This window comes from Liolophura sinensis, chromosome 8, assembly GCF_032854445.1.
Source record: "Liolophura sinensis isolate JHLJ2023 chromosome 8, CUHK_Ljap_v2, whole genome shotgun sequence".
In the NCBI taxonomy this organism is placed as follows: domain Eukaryota; kingdom Metazoa; phylum Mollusca; class Polyplacophora; order Chitonida; family Chitonidae; genus Liolophura; species Liolophura sinensis.
This window is the reverse complement of record NC_088302.1, coordinates 15,049,836-15,072,315: the sequence shown is the minus strand read 5'-3', so window position 1 is coordinate 15,072,315 and position 22,480 is coordinate 15,049,836. Positions and strand designations below refer to the sequence as shown.

At 40.0% G+C, this 22,480-nt stretch overlaps 1 protein-coding gene across 1 annotated transcript; it reads right to left on the bottom strand.

Annotated features, from left to right (window-relative positions):
* Positions 1-3,452: 3,452 nt before the first annotated feature.
* Positions 3,453-15,249, bottom strand: LOC135473231 (uncharacterized). The gene is made up of 4 exons (XM_064753076.1): positions 15,061-15,249; positions 5,596-5,781; positions 4,588-4,790; positions 3,453-3,759 (listed from the first exon to the last, which is right to left on the bottom strand). Exons 1-4 carry the CDS (start codon positions 15,247-15,249, stop codon positions 3,453-3,455), a joined length of 885 nt encoding a protein of 294 aa, XP_064609146.1.
* Positions 15,250-22,480: the final 7,231 nt, after the last annotated feature.

Sequence of the window (22,480 nt, the reverse complement as noted above, 5' to 3'; positions counted from 1 at the left end):
ACAGAACGTCTGTTGTCTGAGTGAGGCTAGAATATATTGCTATCATAACACGATATTCTGTCGTATTCAACAGAATATCCTGTTAGTCTAATAGAATCCTTATGTTGAATAAATATAATATGCGTTTAATATTTAACAGAACACTCTGCTGCAATAACAGAAATACATTCTAGCATCACTCAGACAACAGGCTTTCTGTTAAAATTAATAGATCAATTCTTGAGTGTTACAGGACATCAAACACTAAGAGGTGATGAACACTTTCCGAGAAATACTATGGCTTTGTTACTAAATTTGTTCTCGTATATCACCTGCCACATTCCAAACAGGTAATGTTTATTATTTCCTCTTCAAAACGAATTAACGACAAATCAATTAGGATTCTGGCAATTTTTTAGATATATAAACCTAGTGTGGAAAAGACTATAAAGGATAGGAAATTTATTAAACCAGAGAAGCGACGTCTGTGTGATAGCTGGCAAATCTGCACAAGTAGCTGGTGAAATACAACCTTTTGTCAGTTTACTTCAGGTAGGGTTTTATTTTAACTGGTGATGTAAATGTTTTAAAAGTTGCAAATATAGCACAAAGGCTTAGGCAGATTGAGGTAAAACAAAACCGCTGATATTAAATACAATTCATTATGTGTCACTGGTCTAGAATTACTCAAAATGCTGTGTTGTCATCACATTTAAGAATACGATCACATTAAAATAATACAGATCTCGTGGATGCTTAGTCCACCAGTGGATTCCTGGTTTATGCAGGAATACAATATACAAGACTTACACCATAGAATGTAAAACCAGAGCTGGTCTGCCAGCAACCGGCGGATGGTCGTGGATTTTCCCCGAACTCCTCCCACCACAGTGCTTGCCGCCGTCGTATAAGTGAAATATTCTTAAGTAGGGCGTAAAACGCCAATCAAACAGATAAATAAAACCAGAACTACAGTCCGATAATTGGGAAGTGGTCACATATAACCAGTGAAACCCGGTCTCTTGTCATTTTTACCGCAGTCATAGGTTGCCTACCTGCAGAATCCCGTACACTAGAGTACACTGAATTACCCAATCGGCCTATTAGTGTACTATTCTGTACACAAGATGTGTACCACAGACACACATTAATTGTAGCAAATTTGCACAGGAACATTAATATGTACATGGCATACACCGTCCTTATGTACCCACGCATTTAATGTTTACCAAACTGTGTACCTGTTACACACATCTTGTTTACATCGCGGGCTACACACACACACACATATGTACAAAGCGGTACACATTTGATTCTTGAGAGTTGATGTCACTGTGTTCAACATTTGCTAACCTGTAACACATTAATACAGTATTATTATTTACCAGACAAATTTCCTAACACCAGCGAACCGGCGTGAACTGGGTCTGAATCTGCTGCCTGGATCGTTGCCCTCAAATCGCTTGTTGATTTTCTGTCGGTCTGCCAGCGCCAGGCATTCAGCACTCCTCACCAGCAATGAAGCATTGTATTTTCGCATTCAGCAACTCATCTGTAACGCAGTAATATAGCTTATTTGTGAGGAATCAACGGCGTCTCCGTTGTCATGTGTACTAAGACTGTTACGTGTACACCGTACAGAGGGAAAGTACTCTTGCACTAATATGCCAAAGATGCATGTATACGCAAATTACCTCCCCTGAACGTCAGAAGTAGAGGTTTTTTTTTTTTTAATTATCACCGTTGTCGCCAGCTTGTGACGATACGCGGCCAGATTCACTGGATTCGATGATTGATGTTTGACACCGTGCTCAAGAATTTTTCACTGTCACAGATGTCACATTTACGGGCGTTGGAATCGAAAGTGGCCGAAGTAAACCAGCGTCCTTCACCTGTTACCTGAAAAACCTCCTGACTTGAAGGCACAGCGAGAGATTAATTCGAACACGCGACCTCAAGGTCTTGGGCCTGACAGCCGCAGCGACCTTTAACCATTCGAGTTGGTGACATCGCTGTTTAAACTGACTTAACCGGAAGTTGCATGATCGGAGGGTTCTCGCGAAAAGTCCTGTTCGAGGGATCACCATGTCTTATCACGGAAAAGAGATTGAAATTACACCTGTAGTGTGTATGCAAACACGTCTTCAATACTGCAAATTTTGTAAGTATAAGACATTGCAAGCTGTTTCATTTTCGCCTGACGTAATCTTTGGGCATTTCTTTTTATTTTAAAAACAAACCAATATCAACGGAAGAAATTGCAAGGGAGCCGTATGCAAAGAGAAAACGAATGAACAAGTCATATGTATAACATAATAAATAAAACCTGTTTATAGACACAGTTTCTAGATGTTTTTTATTGCACGATTTCATAGAACCTTTCATCAACCGAAAAACTGGTAATCTGAAGCAGAAAAATATAATAAGCTATATTTGCTTATGAGTTTAGTAAGAGAAAATGTACCAATTATAAGGTGCATTGAGGTACTGCATGTTACAAGCACCAAAAAAAATACAAATAACAATTTAAAATAAGTCCAGACGACATAGATTGGATTTTCAACGAAAATGACAGTTGTTATAACAGAAGAAAAAACAACATTAAACAGGGTTTCACCCCGAAACTGTTGTTCGGCAACCATTACCCATACCTTGACGTACACAATGAAGCAATAATCAAGTAACAAAAATAATATCAATCTTCTCTTAGCACCAAAATTGTTTCACTTTGTCCAAAACACATTGCATAAATCTATTCATTTTTATAACCCTTTTAACATTTATATTAACAATATGTACAGCATGTACAGCACTACTGTGACGTCATCACGTCTACGCCACGCAATAAGTTTGTGTAATCCTCTGAGACGAGCTCACAAAAGGATTACCCCAATGTTCACAGCATCTAATCAAAATGCCACTGTTCAAATGAAAAAAAACCTATAACACGAGGTAGCTGCAGGTTACCATGGCTCAAAACAATACAACTACCCAGACTTTTGCCATGGAAATTGCAGCCAAAAGGTTTTCGTTTTTCTTCTTATTCGCCTTCTTGAAACTTTTCGCACTCCGTCATCAAAACGTCTTTTCAACTCTTAAATTGTTCAAACCACGGTTCCCACCACGAGCAAACTCATTTTTGGTCTTGTGAATTTTTAATCCACCAAAGTTTTCAACCATATCTCACTCAAAACAGAGATATCTCTCTAACAAAACGCTTTCCTTTCCTTGCCAGGAATGTAGAGACTCTCATAAGGTCTCTTGCACCAAATCACACATTGAGTTCGCCATTGAAATATTATCCAAACAAAATTATTTCCTCTGTTTCCATCAGCAAGGTTCTGATGTGATACACGAAGAACAGTTCAAGCACAATATACTGATCTCTCCTCTTGTCTCCCGTTGCACCGCGCCTTTGCTAAGAAACACACTCCCTATATTCCTTGTTACCATGACGACATTCTCCGCCATCTTCAATATGAATTCAAACACTCAACGTCTGAATCGTCGTCATGATCGTAGCAACCAGTCAAAACATTCGCTTCCGAGACAGTCCCCTTCAACTTGGACACGAACACAAGAAAGTCTTCAAAGCAGTTTTTATAGGCTGCTGGATTGAAGTCCACTTCCCAGGAGGGGGAGTAGAGCCTGTATTCGGCCATGCAGTCTTGCACAGCCCACTTCCAGGCACAAAGGGCCAGCATAGAGGGCAGATACTGAGACAGTTTATAATCCTGAAGGGACAACTCCATAAAGTAACGAGCATGGCGTCGTGCATTCCTGGAAGAATTTAAGCAGTGGAATTAAAAGTTTGGCAAAAAATACAGGTACAAAAACAACCACAAACCTAAAAATGCCATGTTTTGAACACAAGAAACCTTTTTTTTTCAATAAAGTTATCAGTGTAAAAAAAGTATCTTTCTAAAATATTTTTATCTATTTCCTTGATTGCCGTACTTAAGAATATTTCCCCTCTACGATGGCGACCGGCATTATGGTGGGAAGTAACCGGGCAGAACCGAAGGGTAAACCACGACCATCCGCACGTTGTTGCAGACCTTCCCATGTACAGATCCTTCTAAAGATATGTACTCCAGTAAATACACCCCTATATTCTTCACGGGGTCGCTGAAGTGAGTGCGTTCCAGTGAGAAACAGCTGGATGTCGATTTACCTCAGTAAGGGTATTATTCTCACTGTTCATGTAAATGCTTAAACTACTTTGTAGCTAAGCTACAATTTACACGCCCCTAGCAGCATGGCTTGGCTTAAGCAAAATTAGGTAACGAAAGTCCAGTGATATTACTTGCAATTTATTAGACGTCACTGTTCTAGAATTACTCCAAATGCGGCGGTGTCATTACATTTAACATACAACAATCCATGCAAAGACACCGGATTGTTTTATGGGTAGTGGAAAGCGGAGAGAATCCCTCTGACATATAAGTTCTTAGATTAGCCAGCGGTACATAGATTCAAACATGCGACCTCGTTTGTCTAAGGCTTTTGGACTTCAGTCTTGATAATTTTAGAAAAGGCTAGTGTACGTTGTACCGCGTGTGCTGAAAAATAGAAAAACATTGATTTAAAACTTAATCAAGAACTCACCTAAATTCGTCTAAATTTCTGGTGTCACTGTCCATCATTTCACAACAAGCAAAGTACTCTAGGAAAAAAGATCCAGTAGGAACAAACATTTCAAAATGTATGGCATCCAGAATGAGCTCCTCCATTTTAACCATCTGATTCCGAGAGTAGGCTTCCGCACACAGCCAAAGCAGGTCATTGATCTCTGGCGGAGTTACCTCCTCCTGAAACGGTAAAGGCAAACTAATAATTATGACGTTGGTGTTGCTTGGGAGCTTGACCGCCATGTCACTATTGTCTCACATGCTGAAACCGCGGCCATACTTAATACTACTGTATTATCATCCCAATGACACCCAATACACTGACTACCCCTGGCTAGTCAATGTAAATGTAACTGTAACCTCTGCATTGTTCGAATGTTACTGTGTGCAAAACATGCTGACAACACAGAATTTTGAGTTATTCTAGACCAGTGACTTGTAATAAATTACAATTAACATCACTGCAATTTTTTACCTAATTCTACTTAAGCCAGGGTGATAGAGGGTGTGTAATTTACTACTAGATAGTCGTGGGTTTCCCCCGGGTTCATCCCGTTTTCCTTCCGCCATAATGCTCTCCGCCGTCGTATAGGGCCTAAGTCAAATATTCTTGAGTACATCGTAAACACCAATCAAATAAATAAATACACCTCTCCATCCTGTAAGTCTTTTATTATATTTTTATTATTGGTATTTATAACGTCGCATTAAACATTATTTTAATTTCTCTACGGTGTCTCCATAAGCCTGGTCAGTCCCAGTGCTGACACACTTTACTACTGTCTAACTCCAATATCGGACAGTGACAATCGTCGAAACATTCGTATACCAACCGTGAACCGATTTGGGATGTTCCCTAATTCTGAGGGTAAAAGAAATTAAACGACAGTCAATAGTTGTTCAAAGTGTTAAGGGACATGCAATAGCCATTAAAATAAAGTGGCATTTCTTTTCCAGACTGTTTTGTATCTGCGTCAAAACTTACATGTTTTCCGGCGATGAGAAAGGCCGTCGCGCCTAGGAGCTGGAACGATCCTCGCGTAACATCCATTCTCTGTAGACAGCGGTCTACAATGTTGACAGCTAGGAAAAGAGTGTCTTGTGCGAACTGGAAGTAGCCGTTGACCGTAGATAACCAACTGACCAGGTTCGCACGGAAGTGGGCTGTGATCTGAGTAACAAAAGACAATGCATTAGAACCGATTATTCGCGAGATTTCCGCCAAAACAATGACACTCATAAGCATTTGGCAACATTTTAAGTTACTGTTCTTAACTGACAAACACTACAAACACAAATCAATTGTAAGCTGAGATAGTACACTTGTTTTTTTAGTTCTTAAACGTAGCAATTACAAGCAAACTCAGAGAACCAAAATCTTGTGCTAAATACATAAAACTTGTGTATGAACCCAATCGGCGTTTCAACTTGATCTGAAGGGTCCACAAAATTAATCTGCATAGTGTTATCAAAATCGGACATTTTTCGAAGCAGATATTTCAAAATAAAAGCTAACAGAAGCACAGACAGACTGGCAGAAAGACTGGAATAAAAAAATGAAACGTCATTTAATCAATGAGTCGAAAATGACACAAATGACCCAAACCACCGAAGAACTAAGAAAGTATACAAACTACAAAAATAGGACGGAATCACACAAATGATGTTGGAAATACGCAAGGCATATTCTAGGAGACTGAGTGAAAGCAGTATTCAAATCGTGTACCATGCTAGAATATCAGTTGTCGATAACAAATATGTATCTCAGCTGCGTTTTGATGGCAACTGTACATCCAACGGGGTGATCTAATTCAACACGGTGAATATACAGCCCCTAGCCCCGGGTTAAAGGAATCACAAAGCATAAGGCATAAATTTGACCATTTCTCGCATGTCACTGATGAAATGTCATTGTCCCAAAAGATGTTCGTCATCGAAAAAAGCGCCAAGTTCAAAGCCTGATAACCTGATGAACAAAGCTTTTATAGTCAAATGAGCCCGCGATGATCTCAGTGTTACAATGAAGTTCCAGATTTGACACTACATCCGTAACTGTGACACCAACACAGCTGTGTGAAGCTGTTCAGACAGAACCACAAACTTAATCTGAACTGAAAAACGCACAGCCTCTGCTAAACCTCAAGAACACGTACGTCATCTGGACGTTTTTTGTTTTCTGTGAACGACCTTGGGATTGGTTCATGTTTGGCTACAGCAAAATAAAGACGTTCTGTTTTCATTTCAATTATTTGATTGTTCTTACTCCATATTTCCCACTCGCACGGCCAATTTAGCTGGGAGCTGCAATCGTGTTTATATAGGTTGTAAACAACACATGTTACTACAGATTTTGTCTCCCTGAGGCATGATCGTCAAGGCAAAGGTCGGCAAAGATCGCCAAGGCGTGCGACTGTCTTCAGTTGTTGACTCCCTTGTTATATACCTTGCGATTGTCTCTCGACCAACTATGTGGAGGTCACCTGTGGCACCGCAAGGAACCGGGGGTAACATACTGACGAACAGCCCAGTTTCAATTCAGCACATAGAAACAGTGACTATTACATAACAGAACGCGTACAGAGTTTTGACCGACCCCATTCTAGGAAGGCGATGATCACTGTAGAGTAGACGACTCACCTCACTGTGTTTCAGACAATCCCTTGGATGTCTTTTCTCTTCCAGTTCCCTGCGGGTGACGGTAAATATCAGAGCCGTAAGGTTCAAAACCCGTCATTGGGGGGTCGCGGGAGTGGAGAGGGTGACAGATCCCCCTCGGAGCGAGAGTTTGACCAACAACTGGAGGACTCAGAGCAGCGTAAATCCGGATTGTTTCTGGAACAGAAGCCGGATTCATAACTGTCCACGGTGCAAGAGGATGCTGATCCGGCGGCAGAGTCAACCGGCTGCAAAGCTTCATCCCTCTGGTCTTCGTCATAGACCTGTGAAGACAATTAACGCCGCCAACAATTAGTTAACTGTCGACCACTGTCTTATACAAAAACTGGATTCCCCCCCCCCCCCCTTTACATAAGAATCTTAATTCAGTACGTCAACAGGGGAAAAAAACAAACAGGCTATGCAATATATCCAAAGACATGATTTACTGATGAAATGATCGGAAAGAATGCCGTGTTTGCTGTAGGCTTATTTTAATGCTACCAGGAAAGTAATAGTGTAGTTGAAAATCCGGCATTCGTAAAGGTTAAACATAAAAAACAAAACCCGGATTAGCAAACATTATATTCAAGTGTTAAGATGTCACAGAATTTGGCTTTTTCACAGAGGGAAGACTTCTTAATTATCATAACTTTCACTGCCTTCCTCTCATGCCACATGTTTCGTGACGGTTCGCCGAAGCTGTCAGTCATCGAACATAATGACTGACTGGTTTAATAGAGCGAAATGTGAGTCACACCCTCGAGAACCTTATTGGGGTAAACTGGCATTTCAGCCATATCAATCAATGAAGGGGAGTTTTTAACAAATAGACAAAACAAAATTAAAATGAACATCAGAAGGTTCAGTTTAAATAATGTCTTGAAATAATCCAGATATATCCATAATAACTACTGGATACGAAAAAGAAATACAGGATTACATACACCCAGAAGTAATACCTACGACACATAAATATTTTTACCAATGAAACTTCTAATTTCAGTAAAGTTAGAGCAGCGACGACAATGTCAAAATGCAAACGAAAAACCCATATATATATATATATATATATATATATATATATATATATATATATATATATATATATATATATATGCCAAATGGTCTACGGAAATACGGCCTTGTCAATTTCCGCATAGCTTTCAGGTTTCCTTTGCCAACAAACCTGACTGCGGTCAAATTAGACAAAATGAAATATTTTGGGGTGCGGCGCTAATCATGAATGAAATAACTAAATACATGTACTATAATGTAACAGCGATGACATCAGACAGTATCTAACGACAATAATCAGAAGGATAGACAGATAATGTAAAAAAAAATATTACAACCGACTACATTTTGTTACAAACTTGTCACGTAGACGTACGTTGGAAACGTTGTAGCAATTCTGAATTTGTGTTACCAGTTCACGCTCTAGATATAAACATTTCAGGTCAGTGACAATATTATAACTTACCATGATTAAAACAAGAAATATTTTAATATTTTTAACTGGCTTACAGGTGGTATGGCCCGTGCGTTTGTATACTATAATATGTTTTTGACATTCTCAGGAATTGGATAAGTTTTTTGTAGACGTGTCCACTTTTAAAGGTTTTGCAAGAGGTCTATATGAAAAAATAATTCCTCTTAATATCGATAGCCAGCCTGTATCAAGGACGTTATGACATTGACTAAAAGCTCATTCTACGCGTACACGTCTTTTCGCTATTCGCAGGTTCAACTTACATGCCAAGTGAGAAAAGTAGGTTTACCCAGCAAGGTTCGGTGGAGTTCGACGTAACGTCATATACCATGATTTGAGAAGGAAGTTGCATGGCCGTTTTGTCCAGGACCACCACAAGGGACTGGTATGCAAGATCTAAGGGTATAGCTGCCTTATATAGACATGCCAAATATACATAATCACCGTCATGCTAAAACAAGTCCAGCATTGCTCACTTGTACTGAAATAAAGGTATGCCGTGCCCACGTGGTTGGGTAGGACAAAATTAACATCAAGATATGAGAGGTTTGCGCAAGCGGATTGTGGAAACACAGCACGATATAAACAGGATTGGATGAACACTCCTCTGTGTTTGGGATTTGCGGATTCATAAACGGTTGGGGGTGGGAGGGACAATAGAGATCATGTCCCCAATGAGAGTCCACGAACATGGGTTGGTTTGCGGTTACAGGACTGGGCAGGCATTTGTGACTATACTGTGTGTAGAGCAGAACTCCCGATGAGCTGTCAGACTGTTTGGAAATCTACACCCAGCACGTGCTCTGACCAACCGAAGCTTGTATTTCTACTACAATCTTTCTTCGTATTGTTTGCCATCTGCTTTTAAAAAGAGACATAACAGAATACAAGTTGGAGAATAACTAAAGGTAAATATATCTGAACTGTGCAAAATATAATATTCAGGTAAGTAACAGAATGGACATATTTAATAACTTCATCACAGTGATCGTTTACGTATAGACTACTGACGTACTAAACAACCAAATGTTCAGTTTGCTTACAATAATTTACCAATTAATCACCAGTTCTTCTCGTATCTAAACTAATAAAGCCTTAAAATGCAATCAGCTGAAATTTTATAATTTTATTCAACAAATTGCGAGTTTTGATTATTGCTCTAATCCCTCTATCGATCATATAAATGATCGCCACGGCTGCAGTACTGCCAATGCGGCGTTCAGCTTTTGTTATTATACTCTCCTTGGGCAGAGGCCTTACAGTCTACCAACCTAAAGGTTACAGGGTTTGTCGTAGAGAGAGTATAATCATCCATTCTTTCATTCATTCAATACTTCTTTACATGTAAGCAGTCACCCACTGACAAACCTCTGAACACAAATCGCACGCGAGCTATACCGAGGGAGTTGAGATATAAGCAGCACATATCACTGTGAGAAAGTTTGATTTATTTATTTATTTGATTGGTGTTTTACGTCGTACTCAAGAACATTTCACTTGTACGATGGCGCCCGTTTAATGGTGGCAGGAAACCAGACAGAGCCGGTGGAAACCCACGACCATCCGCAGGTTGCTGACAGATTTTCACACGTACGGCCGGAGAAAAAGCCAGTATGAGCTGGCACAAAGTTTATTGTAATTTGCTTGGGGTTTATCGTCATTTCAGCATTACCCTTTCATCATTTGCCGCATATTACAGTACTGTGCCAGTTGAAATACACGGTGTCCCATTCAGTCACTGAATACCACTAGATCTGTAGTCGACAACTTTCCCCGTTATATTGAACTACCATCAAGTAGTAATTTTACAAGTCGCCGGTAAGGCACGATCTGGGATTGAACCCGATGTCTGTAGCTTATGACGTTTCTTAGGAATAGGTTTCTGTCAAGGAAAATTCTCTAATACCAAGTTGGTCAGGTTTATGGGCGGGACCCTTCATCATGCAGCTATAGTTGACAAGTCTTGTAAATGAAAACCGCAGCAGAACCAACCAAAGCTGACTTCGACCCCGAGACCTCACGGACCTCACTTTCTTGATTTAATACATGCTAATTGTTGCCCGAATATGTGGAACTGAACTGGGGTGTTTTTTCAACATAATTCTCGCTTCTGAATACTACAGTCTAAAGATCATAAAAACGTTTTCTTTGAGTGAATGAATGATTATGGCTTAACGCCACATCGGAAATTTTTCACCCATATTGTGGCGAAAACAATTTGAAATCAAGAGACGGTGCGTGTTCTTCGAAGACATAATTCTTACACACGAATTAAGTTCACTTCTGATAGAACACGCATCTTGAATGAATCAACGCAACAGGGTTGTACCGCATACTAGGTATTCTAGGGCTATTATCCCTACTGGGAACGGTCAGACAAGATATCCATGCATGACAAATCAGATATCATGCCTGATGCGATCCGTGCGATAATCCTTGCGATATTCTGTGTGATGTGCAGTGTGATATTCTGTAGGACGGACAGAGCGATATTCCGTACGATATTCTGTGTGATATGCAGTGCAAAATCTTGTGCGATGTGCAGTGCGATATTCTGTAGGATGTGCAGTGCCATATCCTGTGCGATATTCAGTGCGATATCCTGTGCGATGTGCTGTGTTGTACGATGTGCTGTACGATATGCAGTGCGACATCCTGTGCGACATGCTGTGTTATATCCTGTGCGATGTGCAGTGCGATATCCTGTGCGATATTCTGTGCGATGTGCTGTGCGATATCCTGTGCGATGTGCAGTGCGATATTCCGTGCGACATCCTGTGCGATATGCTGTGTTATATCCTGTGCGATGTGCAGTGCGATATCCTGTGCGATATGCTGTGTTACATCCTGTGCGATGTGCAGTGCGATATCCTGTGCGATGTACAGTACCATATCCTATGGGATATTCTGTGCGATGTGCAGTACCATATCCTATGGGATATTCTGTGCGATGTACAGTACCATATCCTATGGGATGTGCTGTACCACATTCTGTGCGATGTGCAGAGCGGTATCCTGCACGATATTCTGTGTGGCATGCACTGCGATGTAGTGCACATCCCGATGTATTCCTGATCCACGCCGGTTTGACTACTGTTCTTTAAATCACGAATACTATACGTTAATAGTTTGCCCACAAAATCAGATCGTCAAAACAGGCATGAACAATCCACTATACAGCTTAGACCAGGGTTACAGTAAGGTTTGAACGATTTCCCATTTGGAAATCTTACGACGTAAGGACTGTTCACGCTATGAGCCATGTGTTGGCTAGCCGCTACGCTGTCGCTGCGCGGTGCGTTCTGATTTGAAAACGTTTTATTTTTATCATTGCGTACATATAAACGCATTGGTTGAACAAAGTCTTTTGTACGTTTTCTCTCTACAAATAGAAAAAAGCATTTGTTGTCTGATCCCCACCAGTATTCGTAAGTTAGCAACTTGATTTATGGTCGGAGCTCCTTTGTCTAAACCAAAATGTCAGTGTGATAAATGGATCAATTACTTTCAAACTAGACTTCACAGGATAGCTCTTTTGATGGATTCGTTCTGTTGGCTCATCAAATATTGATGCTGTGGTGTGATCAGTTGTCACTGCCTGATATTTATTTAGTTTCTATTACACTACACTTATGTACTTCTACAACATGCTAATACAAAATTTTATTTTTATGAGTTTGTGGCTTACAATCTGTTTAGTTATAAAAGGGTTGGAAAGTTCCTACCACAAAAAAACGTGTTGAAAATCAAAACTGGAAGCTAAATGTATCATAATAAATGACCAATATTGTAAATTGTAAAACATGACCCAACCCGGGATTGAACCCTGGCCTCCGCTTAACGTCCATTTAGTGTTACCGAAAGTTCACGCTACAGTTTTTGTCCGATTTAGACATGAGTTCACCCGATTAAAGAATCTTTATAGAGGATTTGGGGCAAATAATCGACCATAATCAAACGCAGTCGAAATTTTAGAAACACCAAAATTATTACCTGTCAGCATATATCAGCCTTGTTTTGTGAACGTCTTACTGTTCAAAATGGGTAACAAATTTGTGTTTTATATTATAATGTTTCAACTTTCTAATTTTTTTCAATAGTTTCAACACTAAAAAATAGTGCTGGTACTCCAGTCTGATATTTACTGAAATGCAAAATTTGAGTTATTTTTAGCCTGATTTTATTAGCCAATCTGGTTTTTGTTTTCGAAAAAGCTCCATTATGAAAGACCACCTACTACAGCTTGAATATCAAATGGCCAATTGTCTTTAGAAGCTGCGTTTAAAATAATTTATTTCCTTGATTGGTGTTTGGACCTATTTGCATATAATACGGCATCCATGTTAATGGGCGTGACTCGTGGGTATCGCAGCGCCTCGTCTAGTATTTGACAAACCTCTGGCGCAAGCTGGATTCGAGCACACGACCTAATTAGCCATGGGCTAAGAAGCCATTACACCAATGGGCCAGCGAGGCTCATTGGAGCTGCAAAGTATTAAGTTATATGTTCTAGAATGGTAATAATCAACAGTGTTTACTACATGTATTTCGCGGGGGAATTCAGAAAAATCAGAAGAAAATATGAGCGCGATTTCTGAATTAAAATACATGTACACACATTCATAATTCCTGCATGGTGACACGAATTAACATTTCTTTCCCTGTCTCCGTACAGAACAAAGGAACGCAAAACTGTTGCCCGCTGAAGAAATGGATTGGACAAAATAAATAAATCATTAAGTTTGAAAGACATATCGGCTGTATTGACATATTACGAGGTCATTTCTACTGAAATTTTATGTCAACAAATTGAAACACCGAACTAAAAGGCCACAACTCACGTCTTCAGGAAAATGATTTGAACAAAACTTCCCAACAATCATACAGCAACTGGCTGTCTTTTCCTACAGCACTGGTCTATCTTTTTCTTATAACTGTGGCCGGGAATATATACCGCTTGCATCAACAAGACAACGTACCATGCATGCACACCAAGGCGAAATGGTCTCACGAGCATACTCCTCAAAGCGCATGTGCACGTTTCCTTGTTCACTTTACACCTTTTTGACCACTATCACGCTTTTGTATAGCAATCTTGAACAACACATTTGTCACAGAAGTCACGGAAAGGAGACAGAAGGAGATGTCAGCCAAAAGATCTGTTTTGATATTTCTTTCTGTTTATACCTTTCTTTTAATCCAAAGTATGCACATTGCTCAACGAAGACTTTTAGAATTGATGAGTGTTGATTGTGGACACGCGTAAGGACATAAAGACCATTCGTGGTGCGGCTAAACCTAAACAAAACTCAGCGTGTCACACGGGGTTGAAAGGTCAGTCTAGTCTAGCACTGGTAGTGATGTGCAGAGAGCATGTTGCGGAGCTTTGCATGCGCTGGCGAGGAGAATAGCTGGGGCAAGCTTAACTCAGCCCTACCCAACCCAAGCTGAAAAACTAACCCCCTGAAGCTCGTGTATACGCTAGCTTCGTCTATACGTCTTAACTCTGGCTATAGTTGCACAGGTTGCATCGCTTACGCAATCTTGACTTTGGCTTGATCAACCTTTTGTAGCAGAATACTTGCCGGACATGCATTTGGGAATGGTTCGGTACCACGTGTCGAAAACGCTATGGTTACAAATTAGGGAAACACATCTCATGGGGCAACGAAAGCAGTTGTTTTCAGTATCAGCATGAATGAAGGCCAAGGTGGTTCAGTTCACAAATCGTATGACTGAATGTGGGCCAGATCTTAGATAACTCATCTGACGGACGGAGCTCCGTTTTATATTTCCCCCGAAATACAACCTGTTTTCGATTTAACCAACTTTTGAATATAAAATAACAATGTTGATTAGACTAAACAGATGAAATTGCAACGAAACGTACCTGTAGAAACAAACATATGCTTAAATTAAGCATTAAGTAAACTGAAAAGTGTTTTACTTTAGTTTCCAAAGTTTTATTTATTACTTGACATTTCGAAATTTTTTTCTGATAACAATTAACAATTAAGGAACTTTTAATCATCAAACTTAATTTTGAAACTTTATGGTGTGTATTTCAACGATCTGGAATCATTTAATGTAACGGATGAAAATTAGTTCGTCATATCCAACGGTTTTCACAAAAACAATATACCTAATTTCTGCGTTTCAGTTAGATATCAATCGTATTTTAATCACAATAATCAAAACCGGATGTGAACGGAAACTCAGTATCGCTGTCTTGGTTAGTTTGATTTGGAATTTGGAATCCTTTGATTTGGAATTTTGTAAATTTAGTTTACTTCACTCACTTACCATGTTTCTTTTCTTCTCTTCATCCCAGCTGACATTGATGGAATCATCTGTAAAATCTGTTTCATTAAACGACGCGTCCCAAACGGCCGTGTCTGTACAAGACAGAGGCGATGTGAAGATTTCTTCTTTAACCGGGTAAGGTCCGTCTGTTTCCGTCGGTCTGTAATCGTCCAAAGTTTTATCCTCCATGCTAAGGTTACAGAGTGAAAGACAGGACATGACGGCCGGCGCTAACACACGGCCCACGACTGACGGACTGGCGTGGATGTGATGCGTTTAGTGCCTTACCGGACAATGACGTTCCAAATATTACCACATAACCCCTGTCAGCTACCTGAAGAATCCTGGCTAGTTTGTCTCCAGCCATTCTGGCAAAGGCGTGCAGGTATTATAGGTGCCTCAGGCTGAAATCCGTGCTCATACACAGCGTCAAACAATAGTCTTACTTTCACTTGTCAAACTGAGTAGTCGCTCAGCTGATCTGGAATACATGTGGGCTAAACTGAAACTACCTGTTGCACAGCTCGGGAAAAAGTGGGTTGACCGTGGGAGGGCTTTAGCGTTGGGGTGGTGGAATGAAACGTGCGGAAAGCATACAGACACACTCGACAGAGCTACAGATTTCTTCTTTAGTCCCAAGTGTAATTTACAATATAGCAACGCCTCGATAAGAACAAATCTTGAAACGGGGCGTTGAGAAAGGGAAAAGTTTGTGAGGTTGAGAATCGCCATTTACCTTCTAGAGCCCCATTTGAATCAGTTTGATCAGTTCTTCCGGACAGTCCATTTTCTCAACATTATCAGGGGTTAAAGGTAGGATTTCAACCCAATTGTTTTGTCTATCCCATTTCGTCTGTTCCAGAACCCTGCTTATGTGTAGGTTGAAGTCCACAACATTTTTGCATAAGTCCAACACACAGTGTTTCTCGACAAAATCCAAGTCAAACACTTCATAAACCAATACTATGCTTAAATTTTTGCTTGAGCAAAAACACTTAAAAAGTTATGTGAAATCGGGCACAGTCTTTTTCACCGAGACAAAATCGAAGAGTGCAAGTATAGCATTGTACCAATATACACATTCGTTGTTAAATGTGTCATCTGTCACTTTATCCCTATTATTGCTTCAATAAACTCTATCCCATGCTATGAAAGGGCACTTTGACACACCCATTATGATACCTCACGGTATATCACCCACCAGTATTGTCATTATTCTTCTCATCAGACGAAAAAATAAAAAAAATTAGGCTTTTTAGTGTATATAAAAACATACATCGATATGATCATAGACTTCAGTTGTATTGAACGAGTTGTCTTTGTTTCTTTGCTGTAGGTCGTATTTTAGGTATTCCTCTTGGTTCGATAATCATGATGGTGTATCCTTTTAATGAGCTAGTCTCACTGCCGTAATATTTCTCGTCATTTTCCTTGAGGCATCGTATCAAGCAAACCTGACAATAATAGTCAATGAAGTTTGGCCATGTTTCGCTATAGAGCTGGTGCCGCACATGTACATTTACACAAGTGCATGAAGGAACACTTACTTTGCTTCTCTCTACAACACTACAGAAGAACAAAGGTAGAAGGGGGCAGGGGGTCTGCGTGGTCGAGTCTTTTAGCGTCCCAGCGCGGCGCAATGACCCTCTCACAAATTCGGTCGCTGTGAGTTCAAGTCTAGCTCATGTTGCTCTCCTCCCCCATTCCAACGTAGGGAGGTCTTACAGCAGCCTGCTGATAATCAAAGGCTTCAGTACTTTGCCTGAAGTGAGTACTGACTGCGCATTGTACCGTACATTCATGTGGGTATACCACACAACGGCCATTCGTTACTTCGTGGCAAATATTCCGCACTGTGAGGTTGTGTGCCACAAAACACGGTGTTGCAGAGGGACAGTATCGTGGAGTTGCCAGGCAGTACCGTGCTTTCTCATACGGATGTAGCAGAGTGCAAGGACCTTTCTGTTAAGTGTAGCCTGCGGTAATCGTGCGGTAACCGTGCAGCACTAAGTAAGTGCAGTGAGGAGAAGTTTTGCTGTGACATATCTTACATGACATAATACAACACTCACATACATATAGCCAACCAAAAGTTTAACAGTGATATCAAGTACATCTGATATCAAACCAAAGGTTTTGCTGTGACATATCTTACATGACATAATACAACACTCACATACATATAGCAAACCAAAAGTTTAACAGTGATATCAAGTACATCTGATATCAAACCAAAAGTTTAGCTGAGATGTAGTACACATGTGATATCACAAAATGCATACATGTAGAAAACCAGGCCGACAAAGATGCAATAAAAGTTCTTGCCGAAAGACTTGGTAAGATCGTTCTTGTACACCTTGCTGAGATCGGGCCTCCGTGGCTCAGTTGGTTAGCGCGCTAGCGCAGCGTAATGACCCAAGAGTCTCTCACCAATGCGGTCGCTGTGAGTTCAAGTCCAGCTCATGCTGGCTTCCTCTACGGCCGTATGTGGGAAGGTTTTTCAGCAACCTAGGGATGGTCGTAGGTTTCCCCCGGGTTCTGCCCGGTTTCCGCCCACCATAATGCTGGCCGCCGTCGTATAAGTGAAATATTCTTGAGTACGGCGTAAAACACCAATCAAACAAATAAATAATAAATAAATAACCTTGCTAAGACAGTAATAGCTAACAGTGACAGACGGCTATTCCCCATCTACCTATTGTCACACCTTTCGCGCCTTGTCATAGGTAAGAAATACATTATGTATTTTGAAAACATCTTGTTTCACCTGTAAGGAACCCCGTATTTATTATTTAAATGACTCAGCTCAGGATGCTCAGTACTGTCAAGCACTGGGTTTTGATCTCGCTTGTGTTTATGAGAAACTCTACCCATTCAGTTTATTGTTTTGGCTGACTCTCTACTCCTGACTTGTATATAGAAAACATTGTTTATGCTACCGTTATGACGGAGAGTACTTGTGTTCTGCCTAGGAAACTATGGGCTTCGGTGGACTCTACCCTGACTTGTATGTATAAGAAGGTATTGAATAAGCAGACTATGGAAACGGTTTGTGCTCTGTATGTAAAACTGTGGGCTTCGACTGACTCTGTACTCCTTTGTAGCCTATGTAGAAGGTATTTTTCCGGTACAGGGACGGCTTGCTTCCTGCATGGGGAAACTGTGAGCTTCGACTGACTCTTGACTTGTATGTAGATGGTAATGTTCAGGCTACAGGGACGGCTTGCGTCCTGCATGTGAAAGTGTGGGCTTCGACTGACTCTTGACTTGTATGTAGATGGTAGTGACTACGGGGACGACTTGCGTCCTGAATGGGAAAACATGGACTTCCGCTGGCAACGTTAATGCTAGTGTCCTAGTTGTCAAGAAGCTTATCGCATGTAAGCGTTGAATAAGGAATTCCAGCGTTGAATAAGGAATTCCCCTCCCCCGTCCCCATCGGGGTCGTGGTGGCTCGAACGGGGTCGTTTTAGGTAGGTTTGCATGAAGTCCTTTTGAGATGACTGACCTTCCATTAATATCATTTACTCCATCCATGAGATTGATTTGCGGAAGGAAATCTCGTTAATGACTTTCTATAGTTCAGTAGTGCAGTCTCCTACCCTTAACACTGAACGCCGCCATGCAAATGACAAATTGTTGTGTTAAATACGAAATAAATTTGATTTACGCCGTGCTAGCTGTCCAGTACTCAAGAATATTTCACTTATACGACACTGGGAAACCCACGACAATCCGCAGGTTGCTAACATCTTTGTGGGAGGCCGAGGTCTCTTGATAGTGCTGCCCCAGTGGATACGACGACTTTCAGTATACCACAGTAAGGTTGCTGCACTGGTCTGCAGTTATACGAGGCCGACGATATGTTTGTCTTCGTTTGATTAGATTTGATCACTGGACAGAAACAAGCGCCCTTGTCCATGTACCTGACAAACGTTTCGAACAGGTGCGTGGATTTATTTGACTGGCCTATTCCCAAAAGTATTTGATGTGTCGCAAACAGGTGACAAAACAATGAAGGAAAGGAAGCATTCAAATCACCGTACACACTCACAGTACCTTGCAATTATTCTGACTTAAAGCCACAGCCTAGCTAAGCCAGCTTTGGATTTAAAAAATTGCGACTTTTATTGTTACCTCACTGGCTTCATATACCGCCGTAGGTGAGACGGTCTGCCATAATGTGACTGGGCGGGGTGTCATGTCTGGTGACTTCCGCATGATTCACTGGTGGCATCATTTTCATTTAATTAATTTATTTGTTAATAAATAAATTAACTAATGGTCAATTTAAGTCCTGTGGTATTCTGGGGCAACCACGCAGCGAAATTACCGCGTCAACATGCTGTGAAAGAATCATGTCAGATCAAATGTATTCAAGTTGTTATATATGCATTCAATAAGTGAATGAATATCTAAGTCATTCGGTGGCCATGTAGCCGGGACAGGCAATGTCCACCGATTTAAACCACATCTGGGATTAACAAAAGAAAACTCTTAAGATACAAGCCACTTCTCATATAGTATAATAAAGGCTATGGAACGATATTGCCTTCAACAAGCTATTGGCAACATAAATATTTACGATATCAGTACATTTGTTGCATATGTGAAGTTATTTATCGTCTGAGGCTTTTTGTCCACCTATACAGGTATCCACCGGGACATTCCCAGTGGTCGTGGTTTTGTCCACCTTTACAGGTGTCCGCAGGAACATTCCCAATGGTCGGGTTTTTTTCTTTCATTATACATTCCACTCATTTTTGGCAGAAATTGTTCAACTCATATGACATATTGTTAACCAAAAACCAATCGCCCTTTTCAATATTCATATTTTTCGCTTGCCCTTATTTCCCTCACTGACTACTTGTAAAACCATCAAGCAATCAATAATTATGCCACAAAGTAATGGACGAGGTTTGTATCATAAAGGTGTTTAATAAATGATTTTTTCATACAAAATATATCTATACAATATATGGTTCATTTCTTTTCACGCACAAAATACAACGGATGAATTCTATATCCACTCTGAAGCTTTAATTAATTGCAATTCTGAGGTATCTGTTCCCGCACAAAAAGTCCCCATGTGCGACATGTGGAGAGCTTCTGATCGTTCTTATTTAGCCCCATGATTGGATGGAAACAACAAACAGTACAACATGTGCCCGAAGCAGCAGAAAGGTCTTTTTCCGAAAGCGGTTGTAGTCATGACATATACAGTTATTCCATGGCTTTGTCCATGGTATAAAGTTGGTATGTCCATAAGTCTAAACATAAATTTATGCAATAGCCTAGTCCTGGCATAAAGTTACCATATGACTTAGACTTAGCATAAAGTTACGACTTGGCCTCGGGATGACGAAGCCATCTTAAATCCAAATTTCAATCATTAAACTTGGTATGTTCCTTTCCGTTATTTTAGCTGAAATTTGTTTTGGATTAATTTACCCAGCATTTACGTTGTCAAGCAATATTTTCACCTTGTTACGTAAGAAATTACAATTTTAAAGTGATTTGAAATTTTGACTTAAGTCTAAGATCGCTTCGTGATCCGGGGCCTGACCTAGTTCTGGCACAAAGTTAAAAACTGACGAAGTGCTAGGATAAAGGTATAAAGTGGTCAAGTCCTAGGATAAATTTATAAACGAACCTAAGTCACAGTGAAGGTATATGCCTACCTGATCAATTCTTGGCCTGGCGTAATTTTACAATCGCTTGGCAAAACAATCACTTGGGAAAAAATATAAAATGAATGAATGAATAAATGAAATTAGACTAACCGTACCACTAACGAAGTCATGTAATTGATTGAACGACTCTTTAATTATGACCTTGAAAATATAACTGGTTTCATAAAACAATTTGTACAAGTCAGCGCACATTTCGGTACAAAAGCCGACTAGGGGAATACATCTAGTCTTGTGTTTTGCTAAACACATACAGCTATATCGACTCTTAAATGCACTGACTAGAGCGATAAAGTCGATTTGTGGTGTGTGATTATGGCATTGAATTTTTAGAATGGACTGAAATGGTACCGCTTGTTCCAAAGGTAATCATGACAAACAACTATGGGTTACAGAGAATCCCCATAGTTTAGAAACATCAGTTAAACTTGTACCTTCAAACCTTAAAACGAGAATACGTAAACTAATTCTAGTCTGAAGTTACAAGTCGAACTTGTAACTAATAACTAAAGGTCTCTAATGTTGTCGTGATTACGCGTAATGTCCCCACCCCCAGGTAACCGACTAAAAAAAACAACAATAACTGAAATGGGCAGACACACTTCTTTTCACAGGGAAAAAAAACTAGCTATTTCACGTTAACAAAATCAAAACAAAAGACGTGAATTTCCTATCTAAGGCACCTTAAATAAAGAATACTCGCATTTTCGGAATGTCAATAAGCCAAAAAAAAAATATGTTCATTACACAAAAAAAGTATAGCAAATGCGTGTATTCTGGAAGACAGAGGGGATGAAATGAATCGATCACTTTAGTGGTAGCTCCAGTAAGCAAAAGTAAATCTTATCACATGTTTAAGAAAACTTCAAATTGCACATCATGAATTGACATTAGCACAAGTTATATAAAATATTATAGTAGGACATGCACATTGAACAAATGAACACTTATTACTGTTCTTGACACAATAACTGATGGAAGAACTTGGAGTCCATGTTGCTGTGGTTTTAAACAATATTTGTGATTTTACAGCATGTTTTAAGACTATTAAACGCCTTAATCATGAATATTTAACTATTTCACCGATTTTAATGTGGAATGACTCAAACGTCGTCATGATATGACCCAAATTACAATGAACCACGACCCATATAATATCATATGACCCAACATTTCAAATAACATCATGATATGATCCAAATTACAATGAACCACGGCAATTACAATGAATAATGACCAAAAAATTTCAAATAACATCATGATATAACCCAAATTACAATGAACCACGACCCATATATCATATGACCCAAAATTTCAAATAACATCATGATATAACCCAAACAGCTTCAAGATCATATGATATATACATGTAGCTGTGAATAATCTTCATAGCAAAGTTAAAGCCCTTCTGAAAATCATTTCAATTAAGACGTGGTAACCTACATCTGTCTTGCACAACACATTAGGTTTATATCTTGTGAAAAAAAATGCAAATTAATGTTCAACGATTAGGCGGATGATAAATGATCTACATTTAATACGTACAGTGTGGAAATATATTCCTCAAAATTATTTATTTATTTGATTTTTGTTTACGCCGTACTCAAGTACCTGAACTCACAGCGGCTGCATTGGTGAAAGGCTCCTGAGTCATTAAGCTGCGCTAGCGCGCTAACCAACTGAGCCACGGAGCCACCCCACCCCACCCCCACCCCACCCACCCAAGTAAA

Excerpts from the sequence above, each read along its gene's own strand:
- LOC135473231 (XM_064753076.1), bottom strand. The coding sequence starts at position 15,249 with ATGGAGGATAAAACTTTGGACGATTACAGACCGACGGAAACAGACGGA. Across the intron at positions 5,782-15,060 it reads AAGAGAAGAAAAGAAACATG|ATCACAGCCCACTTCCGTGC; the intron begins GTAAGTGAGTGA and ends TTTGTTACTCAG. Across the intron at positions 4,791-5,595 it reads TTCTCATCGCCGGAAAACAT|GAGGAGGTAACTCCGCCAGA; the intron begins GTAAGTTTTGAC and ends TTACCGTTTCAG.